Raw genomic sequence first — 26150 nt, forward strand, 5'->3', positions numbered from 1 at the left:
CATAAGTGGATGGATCTTCGGGGCGGGGGGGGGGGAGTACAAAAATCATAGCGACAGGAACCAAATTAGTAGTTGCTTAGAAGGCAGGGAGGTGGGGAGATGACTACAAGGAGCACAGAGACTTGGGGTGATGGAAATACCGGGATAGTGGGGAGTTTGTTGGAGTTCGTAGGACTGTGCACTTACAGGGTATGAACTTTAGTGTGTGTGCTTGTCCCTCAGTCAGCCTGACCCGCTTTCCTCTCTTCAGGGTCTTGCTGTGGAGATACACTTCAATTCCTACTTCTGTGGAGGAGTCGGGCAAGAAAGAGAAAGGGAAGAGCATCTCGCTGCTGTGCCTGGAGGGGCTACAGAAGGTCTTCAGTGCCGTGCAGCAGTTCTATCAGCCCAAGATCCGGCAGTTCCTCGGGGCTCTGGGTGGGTGCTTTGATTTTGATAAATTGCCTTGGTCTGGGTTTCTCCTAATGATACCTCTTCATTCTTCTTGTGAACCTACCAGAGGACACCTAAGCATTGTCCTAACGTTGCTGAGGAGTGACATCTAGTGGGCTCAGGATTGGCGCTTACTGGGTTACATTTTACCACAGATAGTAACCAGAAAATGGAATATAGTGTTAAGTTGTAGAACGATAGGGACACGTATAAATCTGCCGCTAGACTTTTAGGGCTATTAAAAAGCAATAGATAAGTCCATTTCAAAGAAGATAGAGTTCTTTCCTTTCCTAGATGTCACAGATACGGAGGCAGAAGAGGCAGAAGTGGACGTCACGCAGAGAGCAGCATTCCAGATCCGCCAGTTCCAGGTGGGAAGCGTGGGAAGCTGCAGGGCCAGCCTTGCCCTTGCCCAGGGACCGTTGCTGGGGGCAGCTGGTGAGAGGGCACAGTGAGCAACAGGATGAATGTCATCCTAGCAGCAAGACACAACTCTTTGAACGGGGAGTAAGAGCATTGGGAGGGGTCTAGGGAAGGCGTGTGTTAAACCACGTAACCCTGCGGCGCTCGCTGCCTCTGGGATTCCGTTGACACGAGCAGGTAGCCAGGCCCATTCGAGTTGGGAAGTAAGCCTTTGTTTTTGTGTCCTGGTATAACTTCACTTTCTCAAATTGTAAATATTTGACATGAATCCTAGTAGTTTTTAACCAGTAGTTGTTACGGTATCAGGATCTGCTATTACAGGGTTTCTTTATAAAATAAAAAGTTTTAAGTTCCTACTTTGTACCAGGGATGTTACAGATGCTGGGGATATCGCAGGGAACAGAATGTCTGCTCCCCAGAGCTCATACTGTTGTGAAGAGTGGGTGGGCTTCTGGGTTCTATGACCCACTCACAATAGGCAGGGGGTTGGAGGACACGGAAGCCATAGTTTTTTTCAAAGATGCTCAGTTTTATGATTGAAAATGGGGTAAAACTAGTTCCACCCCGATTTATTTTCTGATTTTATCTTAATGGAATTTTTGTAGCTTAAAATCCTTGCTGTCTCGCTTTGGCAAGATGTCTCTCTCTAGTAGGAATATGTCTGCTGATGTTTCTGTGTGTGCTTTCTCAGAGGTCCCTGTCGAACTTGCTTAGCAGCCAGGAGGAAGACTTTAACAGCAAAGAAGCTGTCCTGCTCGTCAGTGTTCTCTCCAACCTGTCCAAGCTGCTAGAACCTTCCTCCCCTCAGGTACAAGGTCTAGTTGATTAGATGGATATTTGACAATGCCCCTGAATTAGCATGAGATCCATAAGACATGGCCTTTCCTACGTAGTGTTTCTGCCATGACATAATTAGATGCAGCCATATAGGACAAGTGTGTCCTGCTTTTGTTTGGCCTCTGTCAAGGGTAAACAGTAAGCTCGCTACGAAAATTTCTTATTTCTCTTCAGTGCCGTCAAACTTTTTAATGTATTTTTCCTCACTCTTTCCTCTTTTCTAAGACGGCAGTGTTGCTTATCATGAAGGCAGCTGGCTTTCAGCATCTGTCTTTATCAGTAAGGTTAGCTGGTACCAAGTTAAGGGGAGGTTTGTAACAGAGCGTGACTGTAGCCCCACAGCCAGCTTGTGTAGACATGTGCGCATTCACATTGCATTGTTACCCCCACATGGGTGTCGACACACAGCAGAGCACGAGGAGGCCGCTTCCGTGGGTCGGTTCCATTTTTCCTCAGCGTTGAGGATGTGCGTCCTGCAGAGCTCATAGTACCTGCCGCCATGACGCTGTGTGCTCTGCCGGGCAGGCAAGGGGGAGCCTGGGCTGCGAGGCTCCTGGGGTGAGCCACGGCTTCAGTAACACCTGTCTCTGGGAAATTTGTGGAGCCTGGGAGTGTTACGGTGTTTCAGTGCTGAAAACAGACGTGGCTTTCCTGCCATCAGCGTTCCGGGCATTCCAAAGGTGTCCCTTTTGCTGCTCACCCCACCCCAGATCCAGACAGCTCACCCACATGACACTCTGAGCTCCGTTTTCTCCTGCTGCTGCTGCTACAGAGCAGAAAAGCGGGAAGGAAGCACAGCTATCGAGGGTTTGGTCAGGGGGAAGTTTGAGGGAAAGTAAATGCATTTGGAAAGACTAATACATAGAAGAAAACATTTTAATTTCATTTTCACTGTCCATTCCCCACCCATGTGGTTTCAGACAGTCTTTTTCTTTTTTTTTTTTTAAGATATATTTATGTATTTATACAAGCACTGGGTACAATCAGAAGCGCGGGAGGGTGAGAGAATTCACCAGAGCCAGAGCGGGGAGCAGAGCAGGCAGAAGGACCGAAGTACACTGCTGAGGGGAGCAGCGGACGGCAGGAGAGGTCTGCATGTCATGTGGGACCCTCGCCCTGCGGCCAGGGATTGAACTGGCACTGCAGAGGCTGCGGGCAGCTTCACAGCCCAGCGCTCAACCACTGCGCCACCGGGGAGGCCCAGTCTTTTTATTTTTAAATGTGTAATAAAGTCCCATGATTTTAACACCAGAAATGATAAATGATTGACGGTAAATGGCCTATGGTTTACCTCCCACCCATGTCTTCCACCTGTCAGTTCTTCTCCCCTAAGACAGTAAATCTGCTTTTTTTCCTGCACAAGCATTATCAGTACCGATCTTGCTCCCAGCTCTACCCTTCTTCACAGAAGCTGGCTCCTCTCCCTACTCTTACATGTCACGTTGTTGGGAGACTTTTCTTATCAGTTCGCAGAGAGCTTTCAGTTTGCCTCTGAAAACTTGCGTTCTTGCTGGGCGTTTGCCTGTGTATCGCTGCATCTCAGCACCTTTGTGCTCAAAGCCTGTTCTCCCGCCATCTTCATCCTCTTCTAACTCCCAATGAAAACTCGGGTTTTTGCCTCTCTTTTTCTCTGTTCCTCTCCACACCTTTTCACACCTCTCGCCTCTTGGTTCCTACTTTCTGTCTGTGGCTAGACTCTCCCTCTCCTCAGTCAGCGTCTTTGAAGATGCCTGAGTGCTGAGGAACTGTGTGGGACCTGGGAAGTGAAAAGGAGGGGCTGTAGCCCTAGACATGATGGGAATGGCAGAGGAGGCTGGGGCAAGAGCCTGGCTCTGGCCCCGTGGTGCATCAGCAGCACCGCAGTGATGATGAAAAGAAACAGGAGCCCTGGAGCAGGCTGTGGGGTACAGGATGCTGCTCGATGCAGGGTCCTGGCATTTTTATTGACAGAGAAGGTGGGTCAAATTGAACACTGGATTTTGGGCTTTAGGGAGGGTGAGTCAACACCCGACTCCCACCCATGGCTCCATTCTTATTAACAAGGCATCCCTGATCAGTCCCTGAGGCGCAAAGCACATCAGTATTGCCTCAGTGGGATCAAGCATCCCGCTCTTGTCTAACTTGAAAGGAGCCTTGTAGGCTACACACACACCCCAGGACCTGTGGCCCTTCATGAAGGCAGAGACATTGAGAATTAAGTCATGTACTATGTCATGAGAAAAGTGTCCATAATTCTCTTAATTCTGATCACCTCTTTAGAGCCAGGCATGGTTTGGCTGGTAATCAGTCTGAGGGTTAGGGCTCTTCTGAGTGCACTCCCACCCAGTCCGGTCTCCTGGTCTCTGTCCCTGATGTCTGAACACTCTCTAGTTTGTGCAGATGTTGTCGTGGACATCGAAGATCTTCAAGGAAAATAGCCGCGGTAAGTTCCTGCCTTGTTTCCTTTGAGGCTTTATATAAATCTTCATCAACTGGCATTTAAAAAAGAAACATTCTCTTCCACATCCTCTAGAGTGGTCAGGAAAAAGTTACACAGTGCCAGAACCCGGTGCAGGTGAGGGAGTAACCAGCTAGACTTCTGAGTCATTGCGGGTAGAGGCGTTTGTCACTGTAACCTCCCTGGAGAACTTTGGCTACATCTAGTGACGAAGATTGAGAAGCCTGTGGTCTCTATCCTGCGCCCAATAGAAATGACAGAAGAATTCTCACAGCAGCACTATCTTAATAGGCAAACCCAAACCCAACCCGACACCCATATGGTGTTCTCATAAGCAGAAGGGGTAAAAAAAAAAAACATGATGCCACACAGTGGACGCCCTGCAGTGGTGCAGGGGTGGGTGGTTAGAGCCATACAGTGCACAGGCATCGCATGGACTCAGGGTGCCATATCCTGGGGGACACGTGAGGCAGGAGGGGAAGATGGTGTCTGGGGTGCCCGCCTATTTTTCTGGGTGCAGGTTAGACAGGGATATGGCCAGTAGTGGGGAGTCTCCCTCCCTTGTGCACTTGAATGGGGTTCATGTGCGGGGAGAGCGCCCTGGTGGCCTGTGTGCAGCAGGGGATGCTGGTGCCTGGACAAGGCCATCTGCCTCCCCAGAAGGACTGAGTTAGAACTTGTAATTCTCTTTCCTTCCTATTCCCAGAAGACGCCTCCTTCTGCAAGGGCCTGATGAACTTGCTCTTCAGCCTCCATGTTCTGTACAAGAGCCCCGTCGCCCTGCTGCGCGACTTATCCCAGGACATCCACGGGCACCTGGGTGATGTAGACCAGGTACTGCGTGAGCAGTCACCACCATGCGCTGGGTGGGGCAGGGCCAGGGACCAGCCCTGCTGTCAGTACAGCGCGCCTCTCTTTTCCTCCCCAGGATGTAGAAGTGGAGAAGACAAATCACTTTGCAATGGTGAACTTGAAAACAGCCGCCCCCACCGTCTGTGTAAGTGCTGCTCCTCAGGATGCGAGAGGCCTTTGACGTCCCCCTGCTTTATTTCTTGTGAAGAGCAAATTGTAGTGGCTCATTGTCTGAGGCCTGTCACCTGCCCACAGGTGACCTTGGTCTTAGGTCACACATGCAGCTGTGTGCAGTGAGCCACGCCAGGCCTCCTTTTCTTCCACAGGTACTTGTTCTGAATCAGGCTGAGAAGGTCCTAGAAGAAGTGGACTGGCTAATCACCAGGCTTAAGGGACAAGTCCTGTCAGGTAAGATGATTCAGGGTGGGGTTACTGGAATGGTGGTCCAATTTGGTGAATGTCTGCACGAAAGGGGCTCCCGAGCCAGTGTCTGTCCTTGAGTTAGATTTCTGACACGTGGAAGCAGAAAGTGATGTGAATCGTGCCGTGATGACTGCTTTGGTGTCTAACCCTCCTTCACTCTAACTGGCAGGTAAGCCCGCTGGGCTTCAGTGTGCCGCCTTCACTTCTCTTGGCAGAGTCCTCTCTTCAGGCGCCAGCCCAGCTCGCAGAGAAAGCCATCATCATACAGTTGGGCACTCTGCTGACATTTTTCCACGAGCTGGTACAAACAGCTTTGCCATCGGGCAGCTGCGTGGACACCTTGTTGAGGGACCTGTGCAAAATGTACACCACACTTACGGCCCTTGTCAGATATGTGAGTATCCAGAGGAGCGGAGTCACCGCCCCTCCCGCCCCAGCGTGGGAGCAGGCAGGGCGGTAGCCCACCACTCAGGATGCCCCGCACTCATCTCTTGCTCCATCTTCACAAGCCATGATTGGTGGTGGACTGGTCAGGAGGTGGCGGGCATTTCACAGGTCAGGGGGCCCCTCCTTCCTGGGCCTGGCAGCCTGCAGCACCAGTTGAACGCACACGCGCCTTTGACAGCCTTCTGCCACATAGTCCAAGCTGTAGCTGTAGAATTTGATCTCACTCCAGATACACTCTTTAGACTCTTTCCAGCCAATCTGGCCGCTGATTTGCCTTCTTGTTGATGCCTTGCAGGTCGGGTACTCGGGTGGGGAGGAAGTTTGTTTTTGGTTAATATGAGGTGCAGCTTGGCCTTACTGAGTTCAAGTTAATGCTGCTTAGTATCTGTTAAAGCTCTTCTTGCACTTGCAGTAATTTTGTTCTCAGCAGACATTCAGAAGGTGATAGGAACTAGCTGGTTTATTTCTGGTCCCAGCAACGACTCATGAAATACTTAGAAAGGCACAGACATCCCAAGGAGGGTGGCAGAACAGCGCTCCCCGGACGGGGTGGCTGGGCAGCAGTGCGGCCACCTCTGACTCCAGGAGGCGGCTGCTCAGCCTCTAGCGGGAATCGGGAGAAACTCTGCTCTTTGTTGGTATTTTTGAAAGAAAAACAGCAAAGTCACTGGTCTTCCAAATGCAGGGACATCAGCCTCGAGGATTTTTTAAAGCATGAGCTGAGCGAGTCAGAAAGAAACCCGCATTGCTTGTTTGTGGTGCTTAGAGCTCTGGGGAGGAAACGGAAGCCTGCCGTCCAGTAGAGGGCGCTCGGAGAGTAGAGGACACCCCTTCATCTTCTTGTCCCCCTAGTCAGTGCCGACTCACCCCGTAGCCCACCTGAGCCACCGTGTCACAGGGTGTGTGTTGAGGACGGTGTCCTGATTCTGTGCATCTTTTGTTAGTATTTCCAGGTGTGTCAATGCTTTGGAGGAATTCCAAAAAATATGGAAAAGCTGGTGAGTTGGGGATGCCCTTCCTGGGAAAGGGAGGCGCTTTTCCAACCCTGGTGCTGGACTGGCTTCCTTTTCCATCACTGCAGGTGAAGCTGTCGGGCTCACATCTGACCCCTCTGTGCTATTCTTTCATTTCTTACGTGCAGGTAAGTGACTCAGAGCCCAAAATGGCTCTCCAGGTGAAATTCCGTATGCTCCCAGAGCCGTAAGCCAAAGGTGCTCGTGGGAAACCAAGACTTTGCAGCCAGGAAATTTTTTTAGTCACAGTTTAAAAAAAATTTCATAGAGAGAAAGGACTAATGGCTTACATTGGAGCAAGGGAGGGACAGGTGTGCTGGGGCTCACTGATTTGCTTTGCCCCTGGGTGGCTCAAATCTGTGCCACTGAGCGTGCCTTGGGGAGTGTGAGTGGCAGTGAGCCCTGAAGGGGCTGCGCAGATACTGCGCCGTGTGGAGGGCAGCAACACGTTCTGGCGGGTGGAGGGAACGTGGCCCTTTTCTGTCACTTGCCCAGATGCCTTTTCTTCTCCCCTAAATGAGTAAACTAACAGGTTCTTTTGGGATTGGGGGAAATGTCAGATGTCGTCAGTTTTCAGATACCACTGGATTCTTGTAAGCCGTTATCATTAGCTTAAACCAGGGTTTCTCGGCCTCAGCTTTGACATTTGGGACTGTCCTGTGCAGTTCAGGATGTTTAGTCGTGTCCCTGGCCTCTCCCCGACCAGATGCCAGTAGCATCCCCCGAATTGTTACAACTCAAAATGTCTCTGGAAATTACCAGATGTCTTTAAGTGAAAAAGTTAGTCCCAGTTAAAACCACCAACTTAAACATCTAAGTCGGTGATGGGAGAGCGACCATTGTCTCCCCCCATGGCTACTCACTCACTGCCGCATCAGGAGCAGGCTATAGTTGGTCTTTGAAGAATCAGAGAATTCATCCACTAATAGGCCGATCCCAGCCAAGATCCTAGAACCAGTTGTTAAGTTGGGGGATCATGGACGAGAGGTTGCATTGCCCCTCTCGTTCCCTCTGCTGTGCACGGGAATATCCCGTTGGCGTCTGTATGTTAAGGAGGCTCCCCGCCTACCACTTGAGAATCAGTTGATGGAATGGCCTGTTGGATGGGTCTTGTGAAGACCTCGGTATCTGCTGTTGGTTGAGGGTCTCTGTCATCTTGACCAGTTTTGTGGTCTGAGCCAGGAGCACAAACGTCCATCTCTCTGTCTGGCCAGTCTATGGCCTAATCTCATCAAGCTGGTCTAATCTCTTTATGACACCTACAGACATGCTTCCTCACCCTCATGCTTGTAAATTTTCACAGGGTGCATTCTGTCAAACCAGCCTTTCCAGGACTCAAAGTACATTTCTTAGCACCAGCCCCTTCGGAATCGCTGCCATTTTTTGGTCTTCCAGAACATGCCCTGTGAACCAAGTATTCTGCCCCACATGGCTCCAGGGCTAGCCTTCCTGCTTCAGGTCTGTCTCTTGTTCCCTGGAACTTGGGAGGTTCCATTCTTAGAGGGCATGGAACTCTCCTCAGCCTTCAGGTAAAGCTTCCTGCTTTGTGTACCTCACACAGGACTAGTTTTTCTCTTCAGTTTCTCCTGATTCAGGTGTTGATTCTGTGCTGCCTTATCAAAATCCAGGACTTCTTGATCCCCTTTGGTTCTTTCCTTTCTACGGGAACACTTTATTCTCTGGTTACAGCATAGGGGACCCCTTGCTCCGGTGACTCAAATCCTGGCAAGTGAGCCCGTGGCGTGCAGGACACGCCTGCAGAAGGCCTCCTCCCTGGCTGCCTCCTCGAGACACTGCTGGCAGGAAATACCTTATTCCTCGTCACTGCCCTGATGGTTCCCATTTGAACATGGGCCTGCACCTGGCCCGCCCCCTGCCACGCCCAAATGCATGACTGTCAGTGTTCCAGGACAGACACTCTCAGGGTTACAAAGGGCCGTAGAATGTTGCCCTCCCGTCCTCCAGCACTTGGTGCTGAATAGCCCTGTTCACCAGACGTGAGCCCTTGAAGAGCCCCATATTCTGCTATCATCACCTTCCTGAAAAGTTCCCAGTAACCAGCTAGCTCTATAGGGAAAATCTTTAAGAATGAGAGCGTTTTTATATTTCTTTAGAACAAGAATGGCAGCGTAAAATACACGGGAGAGAAGACCAAGGAGAACACTGCTGTTGCCACAGCCATGGTAAGCCGCTGCCCCTCTGATGGTTCTGCGGGGCTGCTGTGAACCTTGGGAACATTGTGGGAAGTGAAAGAAGCCAGTCACCAAAAAAAAGACTAAATATATAAAATGTCCAGAATATGCACGTCTAAGACAGAGTAGCAGTTGTCGAGAGCTGGGGAGGTGACTGCTAACTAGCAGAGTCTAGCTTTCTTTTGGGGCTGAGAGAAACTTCTCAAATTGAATGGTTGCATTACTCAGGCAAGATTCAAACGAACCACTCATAGTACAGTGTTATGGGTCATTTGTACGTCGTGTGGATTATTTCTCATTAAAGCTATTTTAAAAAGTGTGTCGGAAGCTGCTTCTCAGCTCTTGAATGTTAGGGGGACCATCTATATCGTTTAAACCAAAAAACATACTTTATCCAGGAAGCACAGGAAGTCGGAGGGTGCACAGGGTGCTCTCTAAAGATGTGTAAGAGATGGGCCTCCCTGGTGGCACAGCGGTTGAGCGCTAGTTGCAAAGCTACCCACAGCCTCTGCAGCGCCGGTTCAATCCCCGGCTGCTCCCCGGCCACTGGAGGAGGGTCCTACATGGCACACAGACCTCTCCTGCCGCCCGCTGCTCCCCTCAGCAGTGTGCTTCAGTCTGCCTGCTCTGCTCCCCGCTCTGGCTCTGGTGAATTCTCTCACCCTCCCGCACTTCTGACTGTACCCAGTGCTTGTATAAATAAATAAAAATAAACCTTTAAAAAAAATAATAAAGATGTATAAGAGCAGGTGGGGGTTCAGGAGTGGGTGCTGCCAAAGGCAGCAGTTTGCAGTTTACTGCATTTTAAGATGCCCAGTTCTGCACGACAGTAGTGGCTGTGTAGAACCATGCACACACTTTAGTGCAGTGATTCCACCTTTGGGGATATGACAGTCACAAAGGCCTGCGCGCAGGATGTTCCTATCCAGAACACATTTATAGGATGCTATGCAGACATGAGGGTAGTGCAAATCTGAGTGTTCGGATGATGTTTCTTAAAATGAGGATGTCCACATTTGTAGGTTTTTGAAAACTGCAGACACAGTTGTCTATGCATAAGAAATACTTGGGAGGCGCTCTCTGTAAGTTATAATTCAAATTGGGGAAGAGCCGTCATCCCAGTGAAAAGTCACATGCAGCCCCAGGGGCCAGCATAGCTGTGTGCAGAGGGCTTGAATTTTAGAGGTGTGAGACAAGCAGGCTTCTACGAACGGCCATGCCCTCAGCCATCTAGACAGCAGCCCGTGCTCGCTTACTGCTGTGGACGTGTGTTGCATTGGCAGACTAGCTGCAGAGGACCGCTTCCAAGACACATGACCCTTCTTCCGCCTTCCTTGCCCTGTAGGCCAGAGTTCTTCGGGAAACCAAGCCCATCCCGAATCTCATCTTTGCAATTGAACAGTATGAAAAGTTTCTCATCCACCTCTCCAAGCGGTCCAAGGTAAGTGTGCTCTGTTGCTTCTGCTAAGGGGACGAGGCATGCTGCTGGGGGCGGTGGGGCAGGGGCAGAAACATGGCTCGGGTCCTTGCAGATCTGGAGGCCTGAATGAATGCACAAGGCCTGGGGGGTCAGGGTCAGGCGGTAAACCCATGCGTGCCCTCCTGTCCCAGGTGAACCTGATGCAGCACATGAGGCTCAGCACCTCACGGGACTTCAAGATCAAAGGGAACATCCTGGACGTGGTTCTTCGGGAGGAGGAGGAGGAGGATGAGGTCAGTCCAGCAGCCTATCTACCTGGCTGCTAGCAGCCCCTCTGAGCACGGCTGCGTATTTGGGAAGGGGCAACAGGAAAAAGCTAGAATGTGTTGGGAGGCAGTGATAGATTCCTAAGAGCCAGGCTGCCCAGACCTGGAAATGGGGGTCATGACAGCTTGGCAGGTGGGGCTTCTCCCTGTGACCTTCTGAACACAGGTGCTCTGAGAGGGTTCTGGACAGCGCCAGCTGCCCCCCCCCCCCCCCAGCATCTTTGAAGCAGAACCCAGCATGTCTTTCAGGAACAAACCCAAAAATGAGAGAATTCTAAGTGCAGGACAGAGGTGGCCATTCCCATTTTAAGATCAGAGGTTTTAAATAAGCGCCCCTGGCAGTGCAGGCAGCCCCAGATCCACTCTCGCCGTTGGGTGGGGAGTAAGGGGGCATCTTGTCCCGCGAAAGGGGTTGGCACTGCCTTGCTCCTACTCGGCACTCTTCACCCCTGCAACATAATTACCTCCTGTGAGTGGAAAACAGGAGAAAGCATGACTAACACACCGATGAGAAGATAAAGGACTTGATTTTTATTTCCACTGCCTCTGAGCAGGTGTCACAACGTTACTTTTCTCCCCTCCTAGGGCGCTGCGTCAGAGCATGGGGAACAGAACAAAGAACCAGCCAAGAAGAAAAGGAAGAAATGAAATGCCTGAGTTATGTGAACTTTGGGGCTCCTGCTTTCTTTTTTAAACTTACAAGTCACCTCGCCCCTGGTCCTGCTGCCTACACCACGTTGGCGTCTTGGTTCTGAACCCGTTGAACTCAGCTGCACCTTGCCTTGCCCTGGAGGCCGCCGTTCTTGGCAGGTCCTGCCACGGAGAGACGGCCGGCCTTGGGCAAGCCCTTTTGCAAAAAAGCACAGCTGAAAGCCTGAGTTTGGGAGCCTGCGCCGCCCCACGAAGCTCCACGGGAGCAAATCCGGCGCCTCTGGGCAGAGCTATGGTCCAGACTGGCTGCGTCTTTCCAAGGAGCCTTTGGTGAGTTCGATTATCTGGTAAATATCCAGCGCTTCACCTGAAAGACAGGGCAGCTTGGTCAGGCCGCTCCCCCCGTCATGCCTTGGCTCAGGAAGGAGGGTGCAGGTGACGTTAGCTTTGAGAGGGTCTGTTTTTTTTTGGTAGAAAATAAGCTTTCTGATTTGTTTGGCATTTAAGCACTTTTTTTTTTCCACCTAAGAGTACACTGAATACAATAAAATCCTGTCAGCACTACTCGTGGTGTGATCTGAGGAGGAAAAGGGACAGAGGGCGCACTTGCAGGTCTGGCTGCCTTTGAGACAATCCTCTGTGATCTGAGTATCTTGTTGACCTTGGACCCCAGTCCAGGCTGACCGCTGTCCTAGACCACCCATGTCCACAGGGGACCAACCATGACGTGCACACTCACCCTGGGGAATCCCATATCTCCTTTCCAGCCCGGTCGGGTTGGAAGGGGTTTTACAATCCATGGTCACTTCCTTCCTGAGGCACTGGTCAATGTCAACCGCACTGAAAAAGGCGACGGACTGAGGCAGGTCGTTGAGACCCAGCTTGTAGGCGAACATGCACCTGCAAGAGACACTCTGTCTCGCCAGCCGTGTCCAGAGAGGCCCCCCGCCAGCACCCCCACCCGCAGCCTGTCCACTGGTGCCACTGCCATGCCCACAACGCCACTTATAGAGCGGCAGCCAGTGTGGGCCGCAGTCGCCGGCGGTCAGGCCAGGGCCCATCCCCAGACCTCATCTAAGTGGTCAGCATAGCCCTGAGTGTGAGCACTGGGGGTCTGACTACAAGCAAATGAACTGCTACTTTTTAAGTGACATCAACAAATGATTCCACCCAGTCAGAACAGAAGCTGAAGTCTTCCATCATTTTTAAGACAGGGAAGAGTGTTTTAGGGGAACCCTGAGAACTGCCCTCGGGGGCAACTGCAACCCTCCAGCATCTCGGTGAAGGCTCATCACCGCCTGGGGAGGGAGCTCGGTCTACCCACAGCCCAGTCCAGGGCTCTGTGTTGGCAGTGCTCCTGCTGCCCGTGACTACACGGGTCTCACTCCTTGTCCTAGCAGAGCTGTCCTTAAAGTGTCAGAGAAAGAAGAGGTGCGCGTGCCTGGTCAGGAGGTTGCTGATCTGCAGGGCCAGAGCGGCGCGGTGGCGGTCCTCCTCCTGCACCAGGTAGCGGACCTCGTCGTGGATACTGATGCAGAAGCGCCCGTTGATGGCAAACTCCTCGAAGAGCCACTTCATGGCCACGAGCAGCAGGTGCAGGTAGTCCACAGCGGAGCTCTGCACCACCCAGTTCACGCGGCTGGTCATAAACTGGGGGCAGGGCATGGGTGAGCCCGTGCCTGTGCCCCTGGGCCCGGGCCCCCGCCACCCACGCTCCCAGAAGCGGGATACCTCCCCCTGGACGGCCGAGGGCTCCAGGGCCCGGCTGATGCGGCAGCCCAGCACTGGGGTCTGCGGGGCGGCGGACGTGGCGATGCTCTCCAGCTTGTTGAACATCTCCGACTCCGTGCCCCCCGACCACGCTCGCTCAGCAACCACCTGCCACTTCCTCCTGCGAGACCTGGGGGCCAGGAGCAGAGAGGCACCTCAGGCCTGAACACAGCATCCTATTCTCTCGGGGTGACCCAGACCCCCCCGCCAATCTCCATCCTTAACACAAAGGTTCTCACTTCCTTGAAGCTTCTTTCTGGATCCTGCGCACATCCTGCAGGGAAACCCAGCCGTCCCCGGTCCTGTCCACGGGCAGGTCCAGCTCCCGCACCAGCCACTCCCCCTCCTCCGACAGCCGGTACCTGCAGGCGGCATCCCGTTACGGCCGGGGGCACCTCACCTTGCCTGCTCTGTTCACGCCCACCTCACTCTGGCCCTCCGCTTCAGAGGGGGACACCGGCTATGAAGCTAATGACTTGCTGGGCTCATGCAAGAGGGAACCCAGATGGGGACCCGAAGCAGCCCAGCAACGGACAGACTCCGCCCTGGGGGCTGCCGCTGTGCCTGCTGTTCCGAGACCCTAGGCACGAGCTACCTGCAGACCCGCTGGTGGTGTACTGCTCAGGAGGCAGCAAGGGCTGCCCCCAGGATGGGAAAGGGGCTACTCCCTATAGGGCAGCTAGAGAAACAGCAGCAGCCAGGCCCAGCTGGCCCTTCTGCACTCCTGCCTCATGCTACCCCAGACACCTGGGGTCAGCCCCGCAGCTGTGGCCCTCATCCGCTACCACGCTCTCCGCCAGGACTCCCGAGAGGCCCTCAGGGCCACTGAGGGCCAGTCCTCCTTGTCATCACTGCCCTAGGATCCCACCCGCTCTGGACAGCTCCCCATGGACTCTGGGACAAATGAAGGCAGCCCATTCAGGGCTGACTACACATGCCACTCCCCTCTGAGGAGCCGCGAGGGCCAGACCCGTACAGCAGCCCTAGCACAGGCGACAAGCCGGCAGCCGGCATCCAGTGCCCTTCGGCCCTTCCTGTCAGCTACTTTCTTGCACCCACTGGTGGGCACGTGAGCTTGCACCCCTCATGGGTCTGCTTTTCTGCGTGATCAGGGCTAATGACCAGCCACCATAACGAAACTGCCCTAACCCTGCGGAATATGTTAAGCACAAAGTGTCCCGGAGCCAGCTCAGAGGTCTGGGGGCCCAGGTCTGCACAGACAAGGCAAGAGGTAGGGGATGGCAGCAGTAAAGTGCAGCGGACAGCCTGTGGCCCGGGGCGGCGAGACCCTCACCGGCGGAGGCCCTTGGTGACAGCGTACATCTGCTGGGCCTTCTCGGCCGCCTCCTCCCGCGTGAGCCGGTGGTTGAACTGCATCAGCAGGCGCTCTGCGAAGGGCTGCCCTGCCCCGTAGATGCGGCCGTAGTTGAAGACCTTGGCGTGTTCGCGGCTGATGCCCACAGTGGTGGCTGTCTTGCTGTGCAGGTCGGTGCCCCTGCTCTTCCTGCCCTGCAGCGTCATCCATCCGAAGGCCGTACAGCCTAGTGGGCCAGGCCACCACGAGAAAGGAGGTTCCCAACTCGGTCCACAACCCAGGCCCTGGCTCGCCCCCCACCCCAGCTCTGCTCACCGTGCATGCCGGCGAAGTGGGCGTCCCCTAGCACCGCTGCGATCCACAGCTCCTGAGAGTCCACATCAGCGCCCACGAGGACATAGCCAGGGGGAGCCTGCACCATGGCCTTCAGCTCACTGCCGACGCGGTCAGGCTGTGGAAGAGTCGGATTAGGCCTCCCTGGGCCCCCTGGGGAGACTCCCACACCCCGAGTTGGGGCCTCTTGCGAGGGGCCAGCTTCAGGGAACAGCAGATAGCGTTGCTGTATTTCCCACTCCAGGGCCAGCTGCCAAACAAAGGTGGGGGGCGGGAAGAACCCCTACTCCAGGCCACCACTCCTGCCCCTCCCCTACTAGACCTCTGGCAGAACACGTTCGCTCAAGAAAGGGATGAGTCACGCGCTGCGACCTAAGCTGGATTCCGGCCTGACCCAGATCCAAGGCACCTTCCACACGTCTCTCCAAGTCTCCCGGGTCTCCCGGGTCTTGAACGCTGAAATCCCAGGTTCAAGAAACGCAGAAGAGCACGAACGGGGGCTGGGGGTGCAGGGGACACATACCCGGGCATTGCTGGCCGTGAGCCACGTGGGCTCCACAGCCCGGCGGGTGATGGTGCCGGCGGTCACCACCTGGGGCAAGATGGCCCCGTAGCGGCCTTCCTCATCGTAGTCCGGGTGCCTGGTGGGGGGGCGAGTCTCAGTGGCTGGCTTTGGGCCGCCACGGCCCCTCCCCAACAGCTCTGTGCCCGCCATGCTGGGCCAGTCATACCTGGTGACCGCGCGGGGCAGAGCCGACTTGGGCAGCCACACCACCATCTGGGAGCTGTGGGGAGACAGGTGAGGCTCGGCACTGCTGTAGGGAGCGGGACCCTCCCCAGCTTCGGGGCTGTAGACCTACCTCCCTCTTCCCACTGACCTGACCAGGGGGGGCCCTAGTAGCTACTATGCAGGTGCCTAAGTCATTCGGGGGCCTGACATCTGAGGCAGTTTCTGCCCCCAGCCTTCAGTATCTGGGGGCAGACTCCGTACCCAATTCAGGACTCCTCAGGAGAGCTGCAGTTACACCCCAGGAGGGCCAGTGCCTTCCAGGGTCCCACGCTTCACATACACAGGATTGGGAGACATCTGAGGCCATACACCCCTAGGCACAGGCGGCCAGGCAGCCCCTGCTGTAGCACAGGCTGGGGGCTCCGGGGAGTCCCAGGGCAGCAGGAACCCGTAAGGGCACAGACTGGCCAGTCTCTGCCCTCCTAGGGTAGCCCACCTGATCCGTTTATGGGCATTCCTCCAGAAAGAAATCATTTTGTTGATTTCCAAGGCACGGGGCCCACTGGCACCTCCTGGGCCGGCCTGCAGGGTGCCATCCTCCATCTTGGGCAGAAAGTCCTTGGCAAAGGGGCTGCCCACATTGTAGCTGTTACCATCCTATAGAGGGCAAAGGAAGCAGGGCTGCAGGCAGGTGGCGGGCCCCGGTGGGGTGCCATGTTCCCCTCCAACACCAGGTCCAAACCTCGAGCAATCGGGGCAAATCTACAGAACATCCACCCAGGCGCACACGGACACGTAGAGACACAAATGCACACACAAGCACGAGCCTGGCTCCCCTTGCGGGGATGTCACCCCAGGCGAAGCACCCATGCAGCACCAGACACCAACACCTGTGTCGTGACCCACCAGGCCCCTCGCAACCTGACTTCTGGAAAGAAAACAAGGCTCGGGGACTGGCCACTCTGCCCCACCACGACAGTCACTTCCCCGGGAGGCCTCTGGGGGCCGGGGCAGAAGCAGGACACACCTTGTGAGGCAGCTTGAAGAACCAGCAGCCAGGGATGTCCACCTCCAGGTAAGGCCCGTTGCCATGGTGATAGGCTGGCTGGCTGGCTTTGGGGCCGCCAGCGGCAGTCTGTGGGGGCCACACACCTAGATCAGGCCCTGCTCCAGCACCTGCATTCAGCGAGGGCCATGGGGTGGGGGTGGGAAAAGGGCCTGAAACGGTGCGCAGCCCAGGCAGGAAATGACAGGTCCCGCCGTCTCAGGCTCCTCCTCAGTCGCCTCCTCAGCCTCCTCCAGGTGCGGGACTCCCGGGGGCAAGGCTGTGTCTGCCACCCCGCACCCCCAGACCTTTGGGGAAGAGAGGGGCAAGGGGGGGCACCTGGCTCACCGGAGCTGGGGGTGGGCCCGGAAGTGACGCTGGGATGACCTCCAAGGGGGCCTCCGCCTCCGCCTCCAGGCAGCCTAGTTCCTCCACCTGAAGGGTCCAGAGCACGAGTCTGAAGAGGGGCGGGAGAGACGGGGAGAGCAAGCAGCCCAGCTGCCCCCCAGCCCCCCGCCCTTCCTGAGAGGCAGCCTCACCGTCTGCCACAGGGCGCTGCTGTCGGTGAGCAGGAACTCCTCGGCCAGGCCGGCCTCCCGCGGCTCCGGGGGCTGCTGCTTCCCCTGTTCAAGACAGTGCGCCCTGTACAGGGACTCGATGGCTCTGGGCAGAGAACAGCAGCGCAGCCTCTGATTATGGCTGCCACTCCGGCCCAGGTGCTCGCCGGGGGCCTTCCACGACACCCTGCAGCCCAAGTCGGCCCTGAGGCCGGGTGGAGAGCGCCTCCCTGAATTTCCACAGGGAGTGACGAACGCAAAGGGACAGGCTGGGGCGCTAATCCTCGTCTGATGCAAATCTAAGCTCCTCTCATGCCACCTCCTCCCCAGAAAAGCTCTAGAAGCAGAGCCGTGGGCAGTCAGGCCCCGGTCTGCCCCAGGCTGGCTCTGCCCACTCACCACCGTGGGGCTCGGAGAAGCAAGGCCAACCCCAGAGCTTTCTGTCCAACGGCCCCGGGCGGCGCCAGCTGACCTGGCTACACCTGACCCTCTGGTGAGGATCCGCCCTCTCCCCACACCTGCCTGTCAGACACTCAGCCGAACCCACTGGCGACCCCTGGCCTCAGTTTTGTCCACTTTAAAATGGGGATCCCAGCCTCTCTCCTGGGCTGCCTGGGGGCCTGAGGGGAGCAGGACTGCCGAAGGCCGCTGCACAGAATGCAACGAGCGTGCGATGAAACAGACTCAAAAAAAAGAGGTGGTCCGGGTGCTCCTGACACCGCCCAGCACGTACTCCTGCGGGGCCCTGAGGGTAAGGGCTGCCGTGGACAAGAGCACTGGAAGCCAGACCCAGCCAACCCTCCCCACCAGCGTGAGCAGGCTAGTTTCTCCAGCAAGGGGCACAGGGGTCCCGTCCTGAGCCCACGGCTGACCTTACCTGTAGGGGCAGGTCGCCCCAGCTGGGGCCAGGGCAGTGCCTGCTGGGACCTCGGCCAGGTTGTCCCGCCGCCCAGGCACCAGGTACCCCCAGCCGTGGCGCTCGGAGTAGTGCAGAGGGAAGCCGTCCCAGGTCAGCGCCATGAGCTTAGGGGTGACTCGCATCTGGAGGCTAAGGAGGCTGGGGCCCGGAGCCCAGGCAGGGTCGTCGAGCCGGGGGCAGAGCTTCCGGTACCACCTACGTCCCACCAGAAGACCCAGCATCACATGGGGGGCAGGCAGCACTGACTACCGGCAGGTTCTCGCTCCCAGGGCACGCCCCACCCATCCATCAAGGTCCCAGTGCTTTCTGGGGACCTCAGTTCACAGCCACTAGCCCCTCCCTCCGAGATGGCCAGGACCCCCACAGAATAATTCAAGCATCTCAAAAGAGAGCTCCTGGGTCAGCCCTGCTGGACTAGTCAGAAGCCAGGAGGCCCACAGAAGCCCAGGGCTGCCTCTGTCCCAAGCTCCGGCACCCAGGGGACTGGCCAGAGGAGCGCGCAGAATCTGCCCACCCTTCTGCTGCCCTAGACCAGGGAATAAAATTTAAGGAAGCCCCACTCAGGGACATGAAGGTACAAAGTTGGTGGTGCCCCACTGCTCACCCCAGCTGGCTGTTTTCTCACGTCTATTCTAGGTGGCTCAAGTGAAGTGTTACCTCCTCAAGGAAGCCTCCCCAGATTTCTCCTGGCAGAGTTACACACTGCCTCTATCTGCTTCTTCCCCCTCGTCAGGGACTAAGTGCCAGCACACTGGCTGCATGCAAAGTGGCTCCGCCTTAGGAGAAGCCCAAGTCAGCCCTGAGGCTGGGTGGAGAGCGCTTCCCCATAGCGCCATTTATTACCTATCCCCCCCCAACTCGTGGTGACGGGGGCCCAGCACACAGCAGGTGTGAGCCCAGCAAGCAGAGGGTCAGAGTGAACCAGGGAGAATAAGGCAAAACAATGGCAGGCTGGTAAGGGTCCACGTGGTGCCACATCTGTGCTGGGACACAGAATGGGGTGCCCTGAGAGCAGGATCACAAGCAACCTTGACCACATTAAGGGGACAGGGCTCACCCAGGGTGTCCCGGAAGGTGCTGGGGTCGCTTGGGCAGGAGTTCTGTGGTCCCCTTCAGCTGCTCCAGGCACGTGCGGGCTGAGAGTGCTCGCTGAAACTCCTCTTCCTCGCTGGGGGGACCCGGGTCTGCACAGAAGGGGAAGACCATCAGGACTGGGGGGTGGGGAGGAGGGTCTCACAGAAAGACCTGCCCAGCCTGCTCCTCTGCAGAAGGTTGGAGTGACCCCATCCAAGGGTCCCTTGGGGTCCAGCATCTTCCCAGGGCCCCTCCCTGCCCCTCTTCCCACCCAAGCACCCCACCTTCCTGATCCTTGGGATCCCCAGGCGCCCCGGCCCCCTCAGTGGGCAACTGGCTGGCTTCGGTCGGCTCCTTCCTCTTCACCTTCTTTGCCTTCTTCTGTTTAAACTCTTGCACGTCCCACTCCAGGTCCCAGAGCCAGGGGTCATCTTTGTACCTGCAAGCCAGTCCAAAGGGCAAGGCTCAGGCCAAGCCCACGGCCATGCCTCCACCCGGGCATGCGCCCTGGTTCCTGCCCGCCAGAGCCCAGCTACCTGTCTCCCGAGAGCAGCTGGCAGGCATCGTTGGCCAGGTCCATCAGCGACTTCTTCATCTCCCGCTGCAGCTCCTCGTAGGTGCTCTGTGCCTCCTCCAGGTAACGTTCCCAGTTCTGGTTGACGGGCAGGTAAGAGACACCCATCTCCAGCATACCAGCCAGAGTCACCGGGTGGGGACACCTTGGGGGCAAACACCAGGGCTGCCACAAATGACCACAGGCCACGAAGCTTTGGCCAATACCTGTGCCGGCCTGGCAAGCCTCAACCCAGCCACCCAGAAAGCGAAGCTCTGAAGTAGGGCAGCGCGGACACACCAGCTCCAGCGCTTCCTGGCCCGAGACCCGCTAAGTCATGCCACCGCTCCGAGGCCCAGTTCCTTCAGGGGCGAGGTGGGGATGACCCGTCACAAAACTGAAAAAGGCTGCCACTGCTGAGCAGGTACCACGCAAGCACGCGGGTACGAGTCCCAACCCTGGGCGCTCGAGCACAGCTGCGTCTGTCCCCCAGACACGCGCTCTGAGGCTCGGAGGAACCGAGTGACTCGCCCAAGGGCAACAGAGTGGATGCAACAGTCATGATTTGCAGCGGGCTGGCGGCCACGCACAACGGGACCGCTTCCTGCAGCAAGGGAGGAGGCTGACAGGAGCCTCGGCCAGGGCCACATGATAAGGCAGGCCGCACACGAAGCTAAGCACAGCCCTGGGCTCTGCACAGCCTTCCAGAAAGGCCGAGGCCCGGCCTGAGAAAGAACTAGGGCACCGGATGGCAGCGGGCCCGGGTACAGGAAGCCACAGGTCCCCAGGGGTCCTCCGGGGCGCCCCCTCACCTTTCCAGGAAGAGTGGAAGCTGCTGCTGGAAAACCTCATAGGTGGCCCACACGTCCTGGGCACAGTACTGCATCAGGTCCTGGCACAGGCGACAAGAAGGCGCTGGGTGGGCAGCCGTCCCACTACCACCGCCAGGTCTCAGGGTCAGGTCTGCAGCTGCACCCTGGGGGCAGCGAGGGGTCCGCCTGGCCCCTCTCCCCGGCACCCCTCTCCAGCACCCTACCTGGAAGTTCTCGCGAACGTCCTTCATGCTACCCTTGACGAAGAGTTCACGAGGCTCCTTCTCTAAGGGGGGGCCCCCCACATAGAGGCTGTGCACGTCGGCCAGGTTGTTGGCACTGCTGACGTCCAGCCAGTCCCAGGACGAGATCTGGGGACCAGGGTGAGGACACAGATCAGCCTGGGCGTGGGCTGGTGAGGGATCCCCAGCTCTGTACTCCGTTCCCCACTGTGCTCTCACCTCTGGGCCCTTGGCTTTGCCCTGGGACTTCTGGCCTCGCGCTGTGGGCTGCTGGGCCTTGTGCTTGCCCTGCTTGGCGGCCATCCACAGGTTGCGCTGGAAGCTGCTTAGCCCCGAGATGGCCATGTGCATGCTCATGGTGTCCAGAAAGCGCATGCGGGAGCCCTGCAGCAAAGTGGCATGCTGAGGGCCACTCGCAGCTGCCCACTCCTCACAGCCCCCACCAGCACCCATCATGCCGCCTCCCATACTAAAGCCAGAATCTCTTCAGCCACTCACACTTCTCCCTGGACCTGTGAGGGGCCTGACCCCACATCCCAGCCACCCGAAGTTGTGGCCTGACTCCATCCCAACACCCCAGTCCTTGGAGAGGCCAGTGGCAGCTGAGGGTACAGGGTGGCCAAGCAGGCCTTGGAGAGAGCAGGCCGTCGAGCCTGTGGCCCGGACAAGGCAGCAGGCGGGCTGTCTGGGCCTCGGCACCCTCAGTTATCAGCAACACTGCTCTCACCTGCCCCCCTTTCTCCTAGAGCTGTGAAGACACAGCAGCAAAGCACTTTCCATAAAATTAACAACTGCCACCACCACACATCGGGGCTGGTTCTGCTCCTGACATGGGCACTGCTCAGCCCAGCACCCCCGCCCTCCCCCACCCGCCCAGTCCTGTGAGGACGATAATCCTATGAGGTGGCCTCCGCTAACCACCTTCTTAAAAATGGAGGCACTGAGGCTCAGGGACGTGCAGGCCCTCTCGCTGCTCATCAGTGGCCGAGGGAGGTGGTGGGCCCAGCCTGGGCGCGGGGCCTCCACAGGCCAAGAGGGCCAAGACTGCCACCCAGAGACCAGGGCCATCCCGACTGTGGCTGCAGGGGCCCGGTACCGCCAGGTCCTGGGGACAGCAGAGCCGGGAACGGGCACCAGAGGGAGGGTGGGTCAACAGGAGGCCCTGCGGCTGCAGCTGCCAAATAACTCCCCCAGCCTCCGAGACGGGGCCCCCTGCCCAGCCCAGCCCGCACTGGCCCTGCCCTGCCCCTCACCTGGATTAGGTACTGCTCCCTGATGTGGGCTCGGTCAAAGCACACGTTGTGCCCCACAACTAACTGCTCCTGCCAGTCCCGCTGGGTGGGGCCGCCGGCGCTGGCAGGAACCTCCAGGGGGATGAGGTCAGCCGGCGACAGCTGGCTGGTCCAAGAGTAACGCTCTTCCACCAGCCGCCGGCTGCACCAGGAATACCTGAGGGGCCGGGAGGCGCAGTCAGTGTGCAGACCCTGCACCCCCTCAGGGCCCCGCACGCCCCACGCCAGCAGCCGGGACACAGTGGGCCGGGGCACCCCAACCCTCACAGAGCCGAGATCCCGGGGTCTGGTGAGGCAGTGCGAGAGGGAGGGTGGCCCCGGGCAGCCGGGCCATGGGGTGCAGGCAGCGAGGGGATCCCCAGCCCCTCACAGCTATGAGCACAAGTGTCCCAAGTGCTCAAAAAGGCGAGACCTGCTAACGATCCCACGGTGAGAATTTCTTTAAAAACTGAAAGTGGCGCAAAGAAGACATGCCGCACCTGTCCAGCGCGGGCCTCTGTGCACCACCCTTGTGGGAGCCACAAAAGTGCCAGCAGAGAGGGACCCGGCAGGCATGCAGGGCTGGGGTGGGAGGGCCAGGTGCATGCTGCCGGCTTGGGTCCCCTGGGACCGGGGCGGGGGGGGTGGGTGGGGGGGGGGGTTCCGAGGGCTCAGCGTGGGTAAGTGGCCACAGAGGAGCAGTCCGTGAGGACCAGACTATGCCGAAGCATCAAGGCCACTCAGAACCAAAGCAGGTGAGGAGACCCCGCACGTCTACCACGCGCAAAGGAACGGCCCCCGGGCTGGGAGCGGTGACCCGCCCCAAAGGCTCCAACAAACAGAAAACAGCTTCTCTGGTGGAGAGGGAACCGGCACCCCATGCACTCTGCTGGCTGGTCAGCCCCCCCCCCCCCCCCCCGCCGCGCTGCCGCGGGGCAGGGATGTGCCCAGGGAAGTGAACTGCCCCAAGGACCCATCCGCCCGCCCATCCACCATCGTGGGGCTCCCAGAGGAAGGTCCCAGCACCCGCCGGGCCTCGGCCAGCACCCACGCCACCAGGCAGACTGCGAACACCCTCCGCGCCACGGAGGAGGGTGGTGGTGTGGGGTCGGAAGAGAAAAGGGAGGAGAAGTTAACCGGCCAAAATGACAGGGATCCAAAAACAAGTCTTTTTTTGCCACTGGCCTCCTCCTCTTTCCTCCAGTCAGCAAAGCCGGCGTTCCCTCCCCGAACGAGGGGCGTCTGCGCTGTGACCATCACGTTACATGCTGAGTGCTGAGGTGCCTGTCACCGGAACCCAATCAAGGCAGGAGCCTCGAGCTGTGCTCTCTGCAGCCACTGCTGCCTCCCTTCTCTACTCAGCCATCGGGCCACCATTTTCAACCACATATTTAAGATCTCACAGTTTTCTTTGCAAAGATGTAGCTTCCAATAGGGATAAAGAAACTGCCAACTTTTGCTGGCCGTGCCTGAAGCAGTAAGGTTTAGAGAGTGTTCTGATCCTGGAACGAAGACTAGAAAGGGGAGCAGCAGCACCGCCATCGCTGTTTGGAGGAAACCCGGACAGCCTCCGAAGTCACTTAAGGAAAGAGAGGGACCGGATAGACTTCTGGGGCCAAAACACCTGTTGAGGAGGCTGGGGCAGGAAGCAGAGTTCCTCCAGTGGAGTGACCGGGGGAAGCCAGCGCCAAGGGGCATGTGGGAAGAGGGGGATCGGGGCTGGCACTGCAGGGGGAGCTGGGGGTGCTCATGTCTTGTACTGCTGGGACATAGCCCCCCAAGGGGAGACACCTGCAGCCCCCAGCAGGGCCCAAATAGAAATGGTCAGACATGGCCTAACTTCTCAGGAAGCAAACGGGATGGGAGAAGGCGCCGCATCAAGGGCTCTCAGGGGTCTCTGCTCAGGTACACCACCCTCCTGGGGTTCCCGACACAGCCCCTCTGACCACCTGACACCTGCTTGGGTGTCTTCCCGCCGGCTGATAAGCTCTGTGGAGCTGGGGGCCCTCCCATAGCTCCCCGCATCCACCGTCCCTAGCAGAGCATGCGCGCAGGGCCCATGCTCAGGGAACCTCACCGAAGCCCACCGACGCCAGTGCTCCCCCCCACCCCGCACCCCACAGAGGCACAAGTGCCGGCCCTACTTACCAGGCCGAGGGGGATATGGCCACCGCCAACGTGGGGCAAGTTCCCTCGGCCAAGCAGACCTCCACGTCGAACACCAGGGCCCGCTCCTCGGGGATGGCCACGGGTTCGGCCTCCCCCGCGGGGCCGTACCGGGTCCAGCCCTCCGCCCAGGCCCAGCTCGGGGGCCGGGCCGGCAGCTGGGCCTGCAAGAGCGAGCTGGCCGCCTGCAGGTAGGGCAGGCTCTGCTTCTGGGCCAGGCGGCGGAAGTGCTGGTCCAGGTCGCCCCCGTAGAGCGGCGGCAGGCGCAGCTGCACGTCGGGCAGCGGCGCGGAGGGCTGCCCCCAGAGCCCGTGCCTCTGCAGGTGCTCGACGCTGCGGCGCACCGCGGCCTCGCCGGGCCGCTCCCCGCCGGGCCCGAAGAGTTGCTCGTGGAGGCCCCGGGAGAGCATCTGGATGTGCAGCGGGTTGTGGCGCCGCTGCGCGTCCTCCGAGGAGGGCGCTGGCCGCGGCGGCGGCTCGTCGCTGGGGACGCACCCGGGGCCGCAGCTGGAGCCCCAGCGCGCCGGAGCCGGAGCCGGCCCGGGTCCCACGGCGGCGCCGGCCATCTTCTTCCAGAGCTGGCGGCTCATGCTCGGTGCAGGGCCCCCCCCGCTGGGCGTCGGGGCACCCGGCCTTGGGCTCCAGCTTGGCTGCTTTTACTGGCGGCAGGACGGGGAGAGCGACGCGGCCCGCCTCGGCTTTCCTGCCCGCGGCGTGGGCCTGACCATGCCTGCCTCGCGCGCGGCCTGCGGAGACGGGCCGGGGTTACTCCTGACAGCGGGGTCACGTGGCGCCCGAGCGCGGCCCCGCGGCGGGGCCGGTCCTCGGCGGCGCCCCAAGCCGCTCGGGGCTCGAGCGACCCGCTCCGGAGGCCCCGGAGGCCGCGGGCGCCCCGGCCGGTCGGCGCCCCCGGGAGGCGGGGCGCGGCGGCGGGCGGCCCGCTCGGCCCGCGCGCGCGGAGTGACCTTGGGCAGCTCCGGCGCCCGCCGCCGCCCTGGGAAACGGGGCGACGGGGTCCCCCCGCCACGCCGGGCCGCGCTGGGGCGACCGAGCGAGGGCGCGGCGCGGCCCAGGCCGGGCATCCCCGCGCCGCACGGGCCGCGCCCGGACTCGAACCCGCCGGCCCCGGGGCCCCCCCCCCGCGCCCGGCCGCCGGCCGCGCCGAGCGCCCCGGGCCGCGCGCCCCGCCCCGGCCGCCCCCGCGCCGGGCCCGCCGGAAACCTCGGTCCGCCCGGCGCTGCCCCGTCCGCGCTCCGCGACCCGCCGGCGACGCGCTCCCCTGCGCGCGGCCTACGCAGCCTCGGGCCGGCGCGCGGCCTCCGCCCGACCAGTCAGCCCCGCTGGCAGCCGCGACTTCCGTCTGCGCCCGCTCCGTCCCGCGGCCGCGAGAGGCAGGCGGAGACTCCCGGCGCCGCCAATGGGACGGCCGCGAGTGGGCCGGCCCGCCCGCGGGGGGGACGCGGACCGCCGGGCGGACCCGCTCTGCGGAGCGCGGGGAGCCGAGGCTCAGCGTCCCCCCCACGCCGGGAGCGGGTGGCCTGGTCCCGGCCTGCGGGCGCGCGTCACGTTGCTCTTTAGGTCGGCGCAAGCCGGCTCAGCACCGGCGGCCGCGTGGCCTAATGGATAAGGCGTCTGACTTCGGATCAGAAGATTGCAGGTTCGAGTCCTGCCGCGGTCGGGAGGCGGGCTCGTCATTTTTGGTTTCCGCCTCCGCGCTTAGAGCTGAGGGGAGAGAGACCCCGCGAACAGTCGCGGGGGGGTGACCGCCCCACTTTGACGTCTGCTGGCACAGCCTGTGGAAGTGGGTGCTCCCAGACACGGGGTACATTCCTAAAACACCCCCACCCGGCTGGAGTGGAGAGCGGGACGTCCTCTGGGGAAATCCCAGCCAAAGTGGACTGGTCTGTGGG

General features: G+C 58.8%; 2 protein-coding genes across 3 annotated transcripts in view; one reads left to right on the forward strand and one right to left on the reverse strand.

The window, feature by feature from the left end:
• The window catches only part of FANCI (FA complementation group I), a gene marked incomplete at its 5' end in the record, with an annotated part of 47482 nt that extends 36002 nt beyond the window's left edge, over positions 1-11480 (forward strand). For both annotated transcript variants that reach the window (XM_084254275.1, XM_084254276.1), the window contains 14 exons: positions 251-417; positions 727-803; positions 1547-1663; positions 4063-4114; positions 4836-4963; positions 5058-5126; positions 5308-5404; positions 5620-5798; positions 6796-6849; positions 6933-6992; positions 8979-9047; positions 10402-10497; positions 10668-10769; positions 11388-11480. In XM_084254275.1, coding sequence (XP_084110401.1) covers positions 251-417; positions 727-803; positions 1547-1663; positions 4063-4114; positions 4836-4963; positions 5058-5126; positions 5308-5404; positions 5620-5798; positions 6796-6849; positions 6933-6992; positions 8979-9047; positions 10402-10497; positions 10668-10769; positions 11388-11450 — 1330 coding nt within the window. In that variant the 3' untranslated portion in view covers positions 11451-11480. The remainder of the gene's footprint in view (positions 1-250; positions 418-726; positions 804-1546; positions 1664-4062; positions 4115-4835; positions 4964-5057; positions 5127-5307; positions 5405-5619; positions 5799-6795; positions 6850-6932; positions 6993-8978; positions 9048-10401; positions 10498-10667; positions 10770-11387) is intronic.
• Positions 11481-11716: 236 nt separating this feature from the next.
• POLG (DNA polymerase gamma, catalytic subunit) lies at positions 11717-24909 on the reverse strand. Its single transcript, XM_084254274.1, has 22 exons — positions 24223-24909; positions 22057-22252; positions 21023-21187; positions 20786-20932; positions 20562-20641; positions 19733-19915; positions 19481-19635; positions 19180-19306; positions 18081-18317; positions 17186-17309; positions 16995-17081; positions 16629-16736; positions 16098-16258; positions 15603-15656; positions 15395-15512; positions 14854-14989; positions 14518-14764; positions 13463-13585; positions 13185-13353; positions 12895-13103; positions 12193-12353; positions 11717-11820 (listed from the first exon to the last, which is right to left on the reverse strand). The coding sequence occupies exons 1-22, from the start codon at positions 24828-24830 to the stop codon at positions 11744-11746; spliced, it is 3672 nt and encodes a 1223-aa protein (XP_084110400.1). The 5' UTR covers positions 24831-24909; the 3' UTR covers positions 11717-11743.
• Between the last annotated feature and the right edge of the window lie 1241 nt (positions 24910-26150).

Source organism: Talpa europaea, assembly GCF_964194135.1.
Source record: "Talpa europaea genome assembly, chromosome: 14".
Classification (NCBI taxonomy): domain Eukaryota; kingdom Metazoa; phylum Chordata; class Mammalia; order Eulipotyphla; family Talpidae; genus Talpa; species Talpa europaea.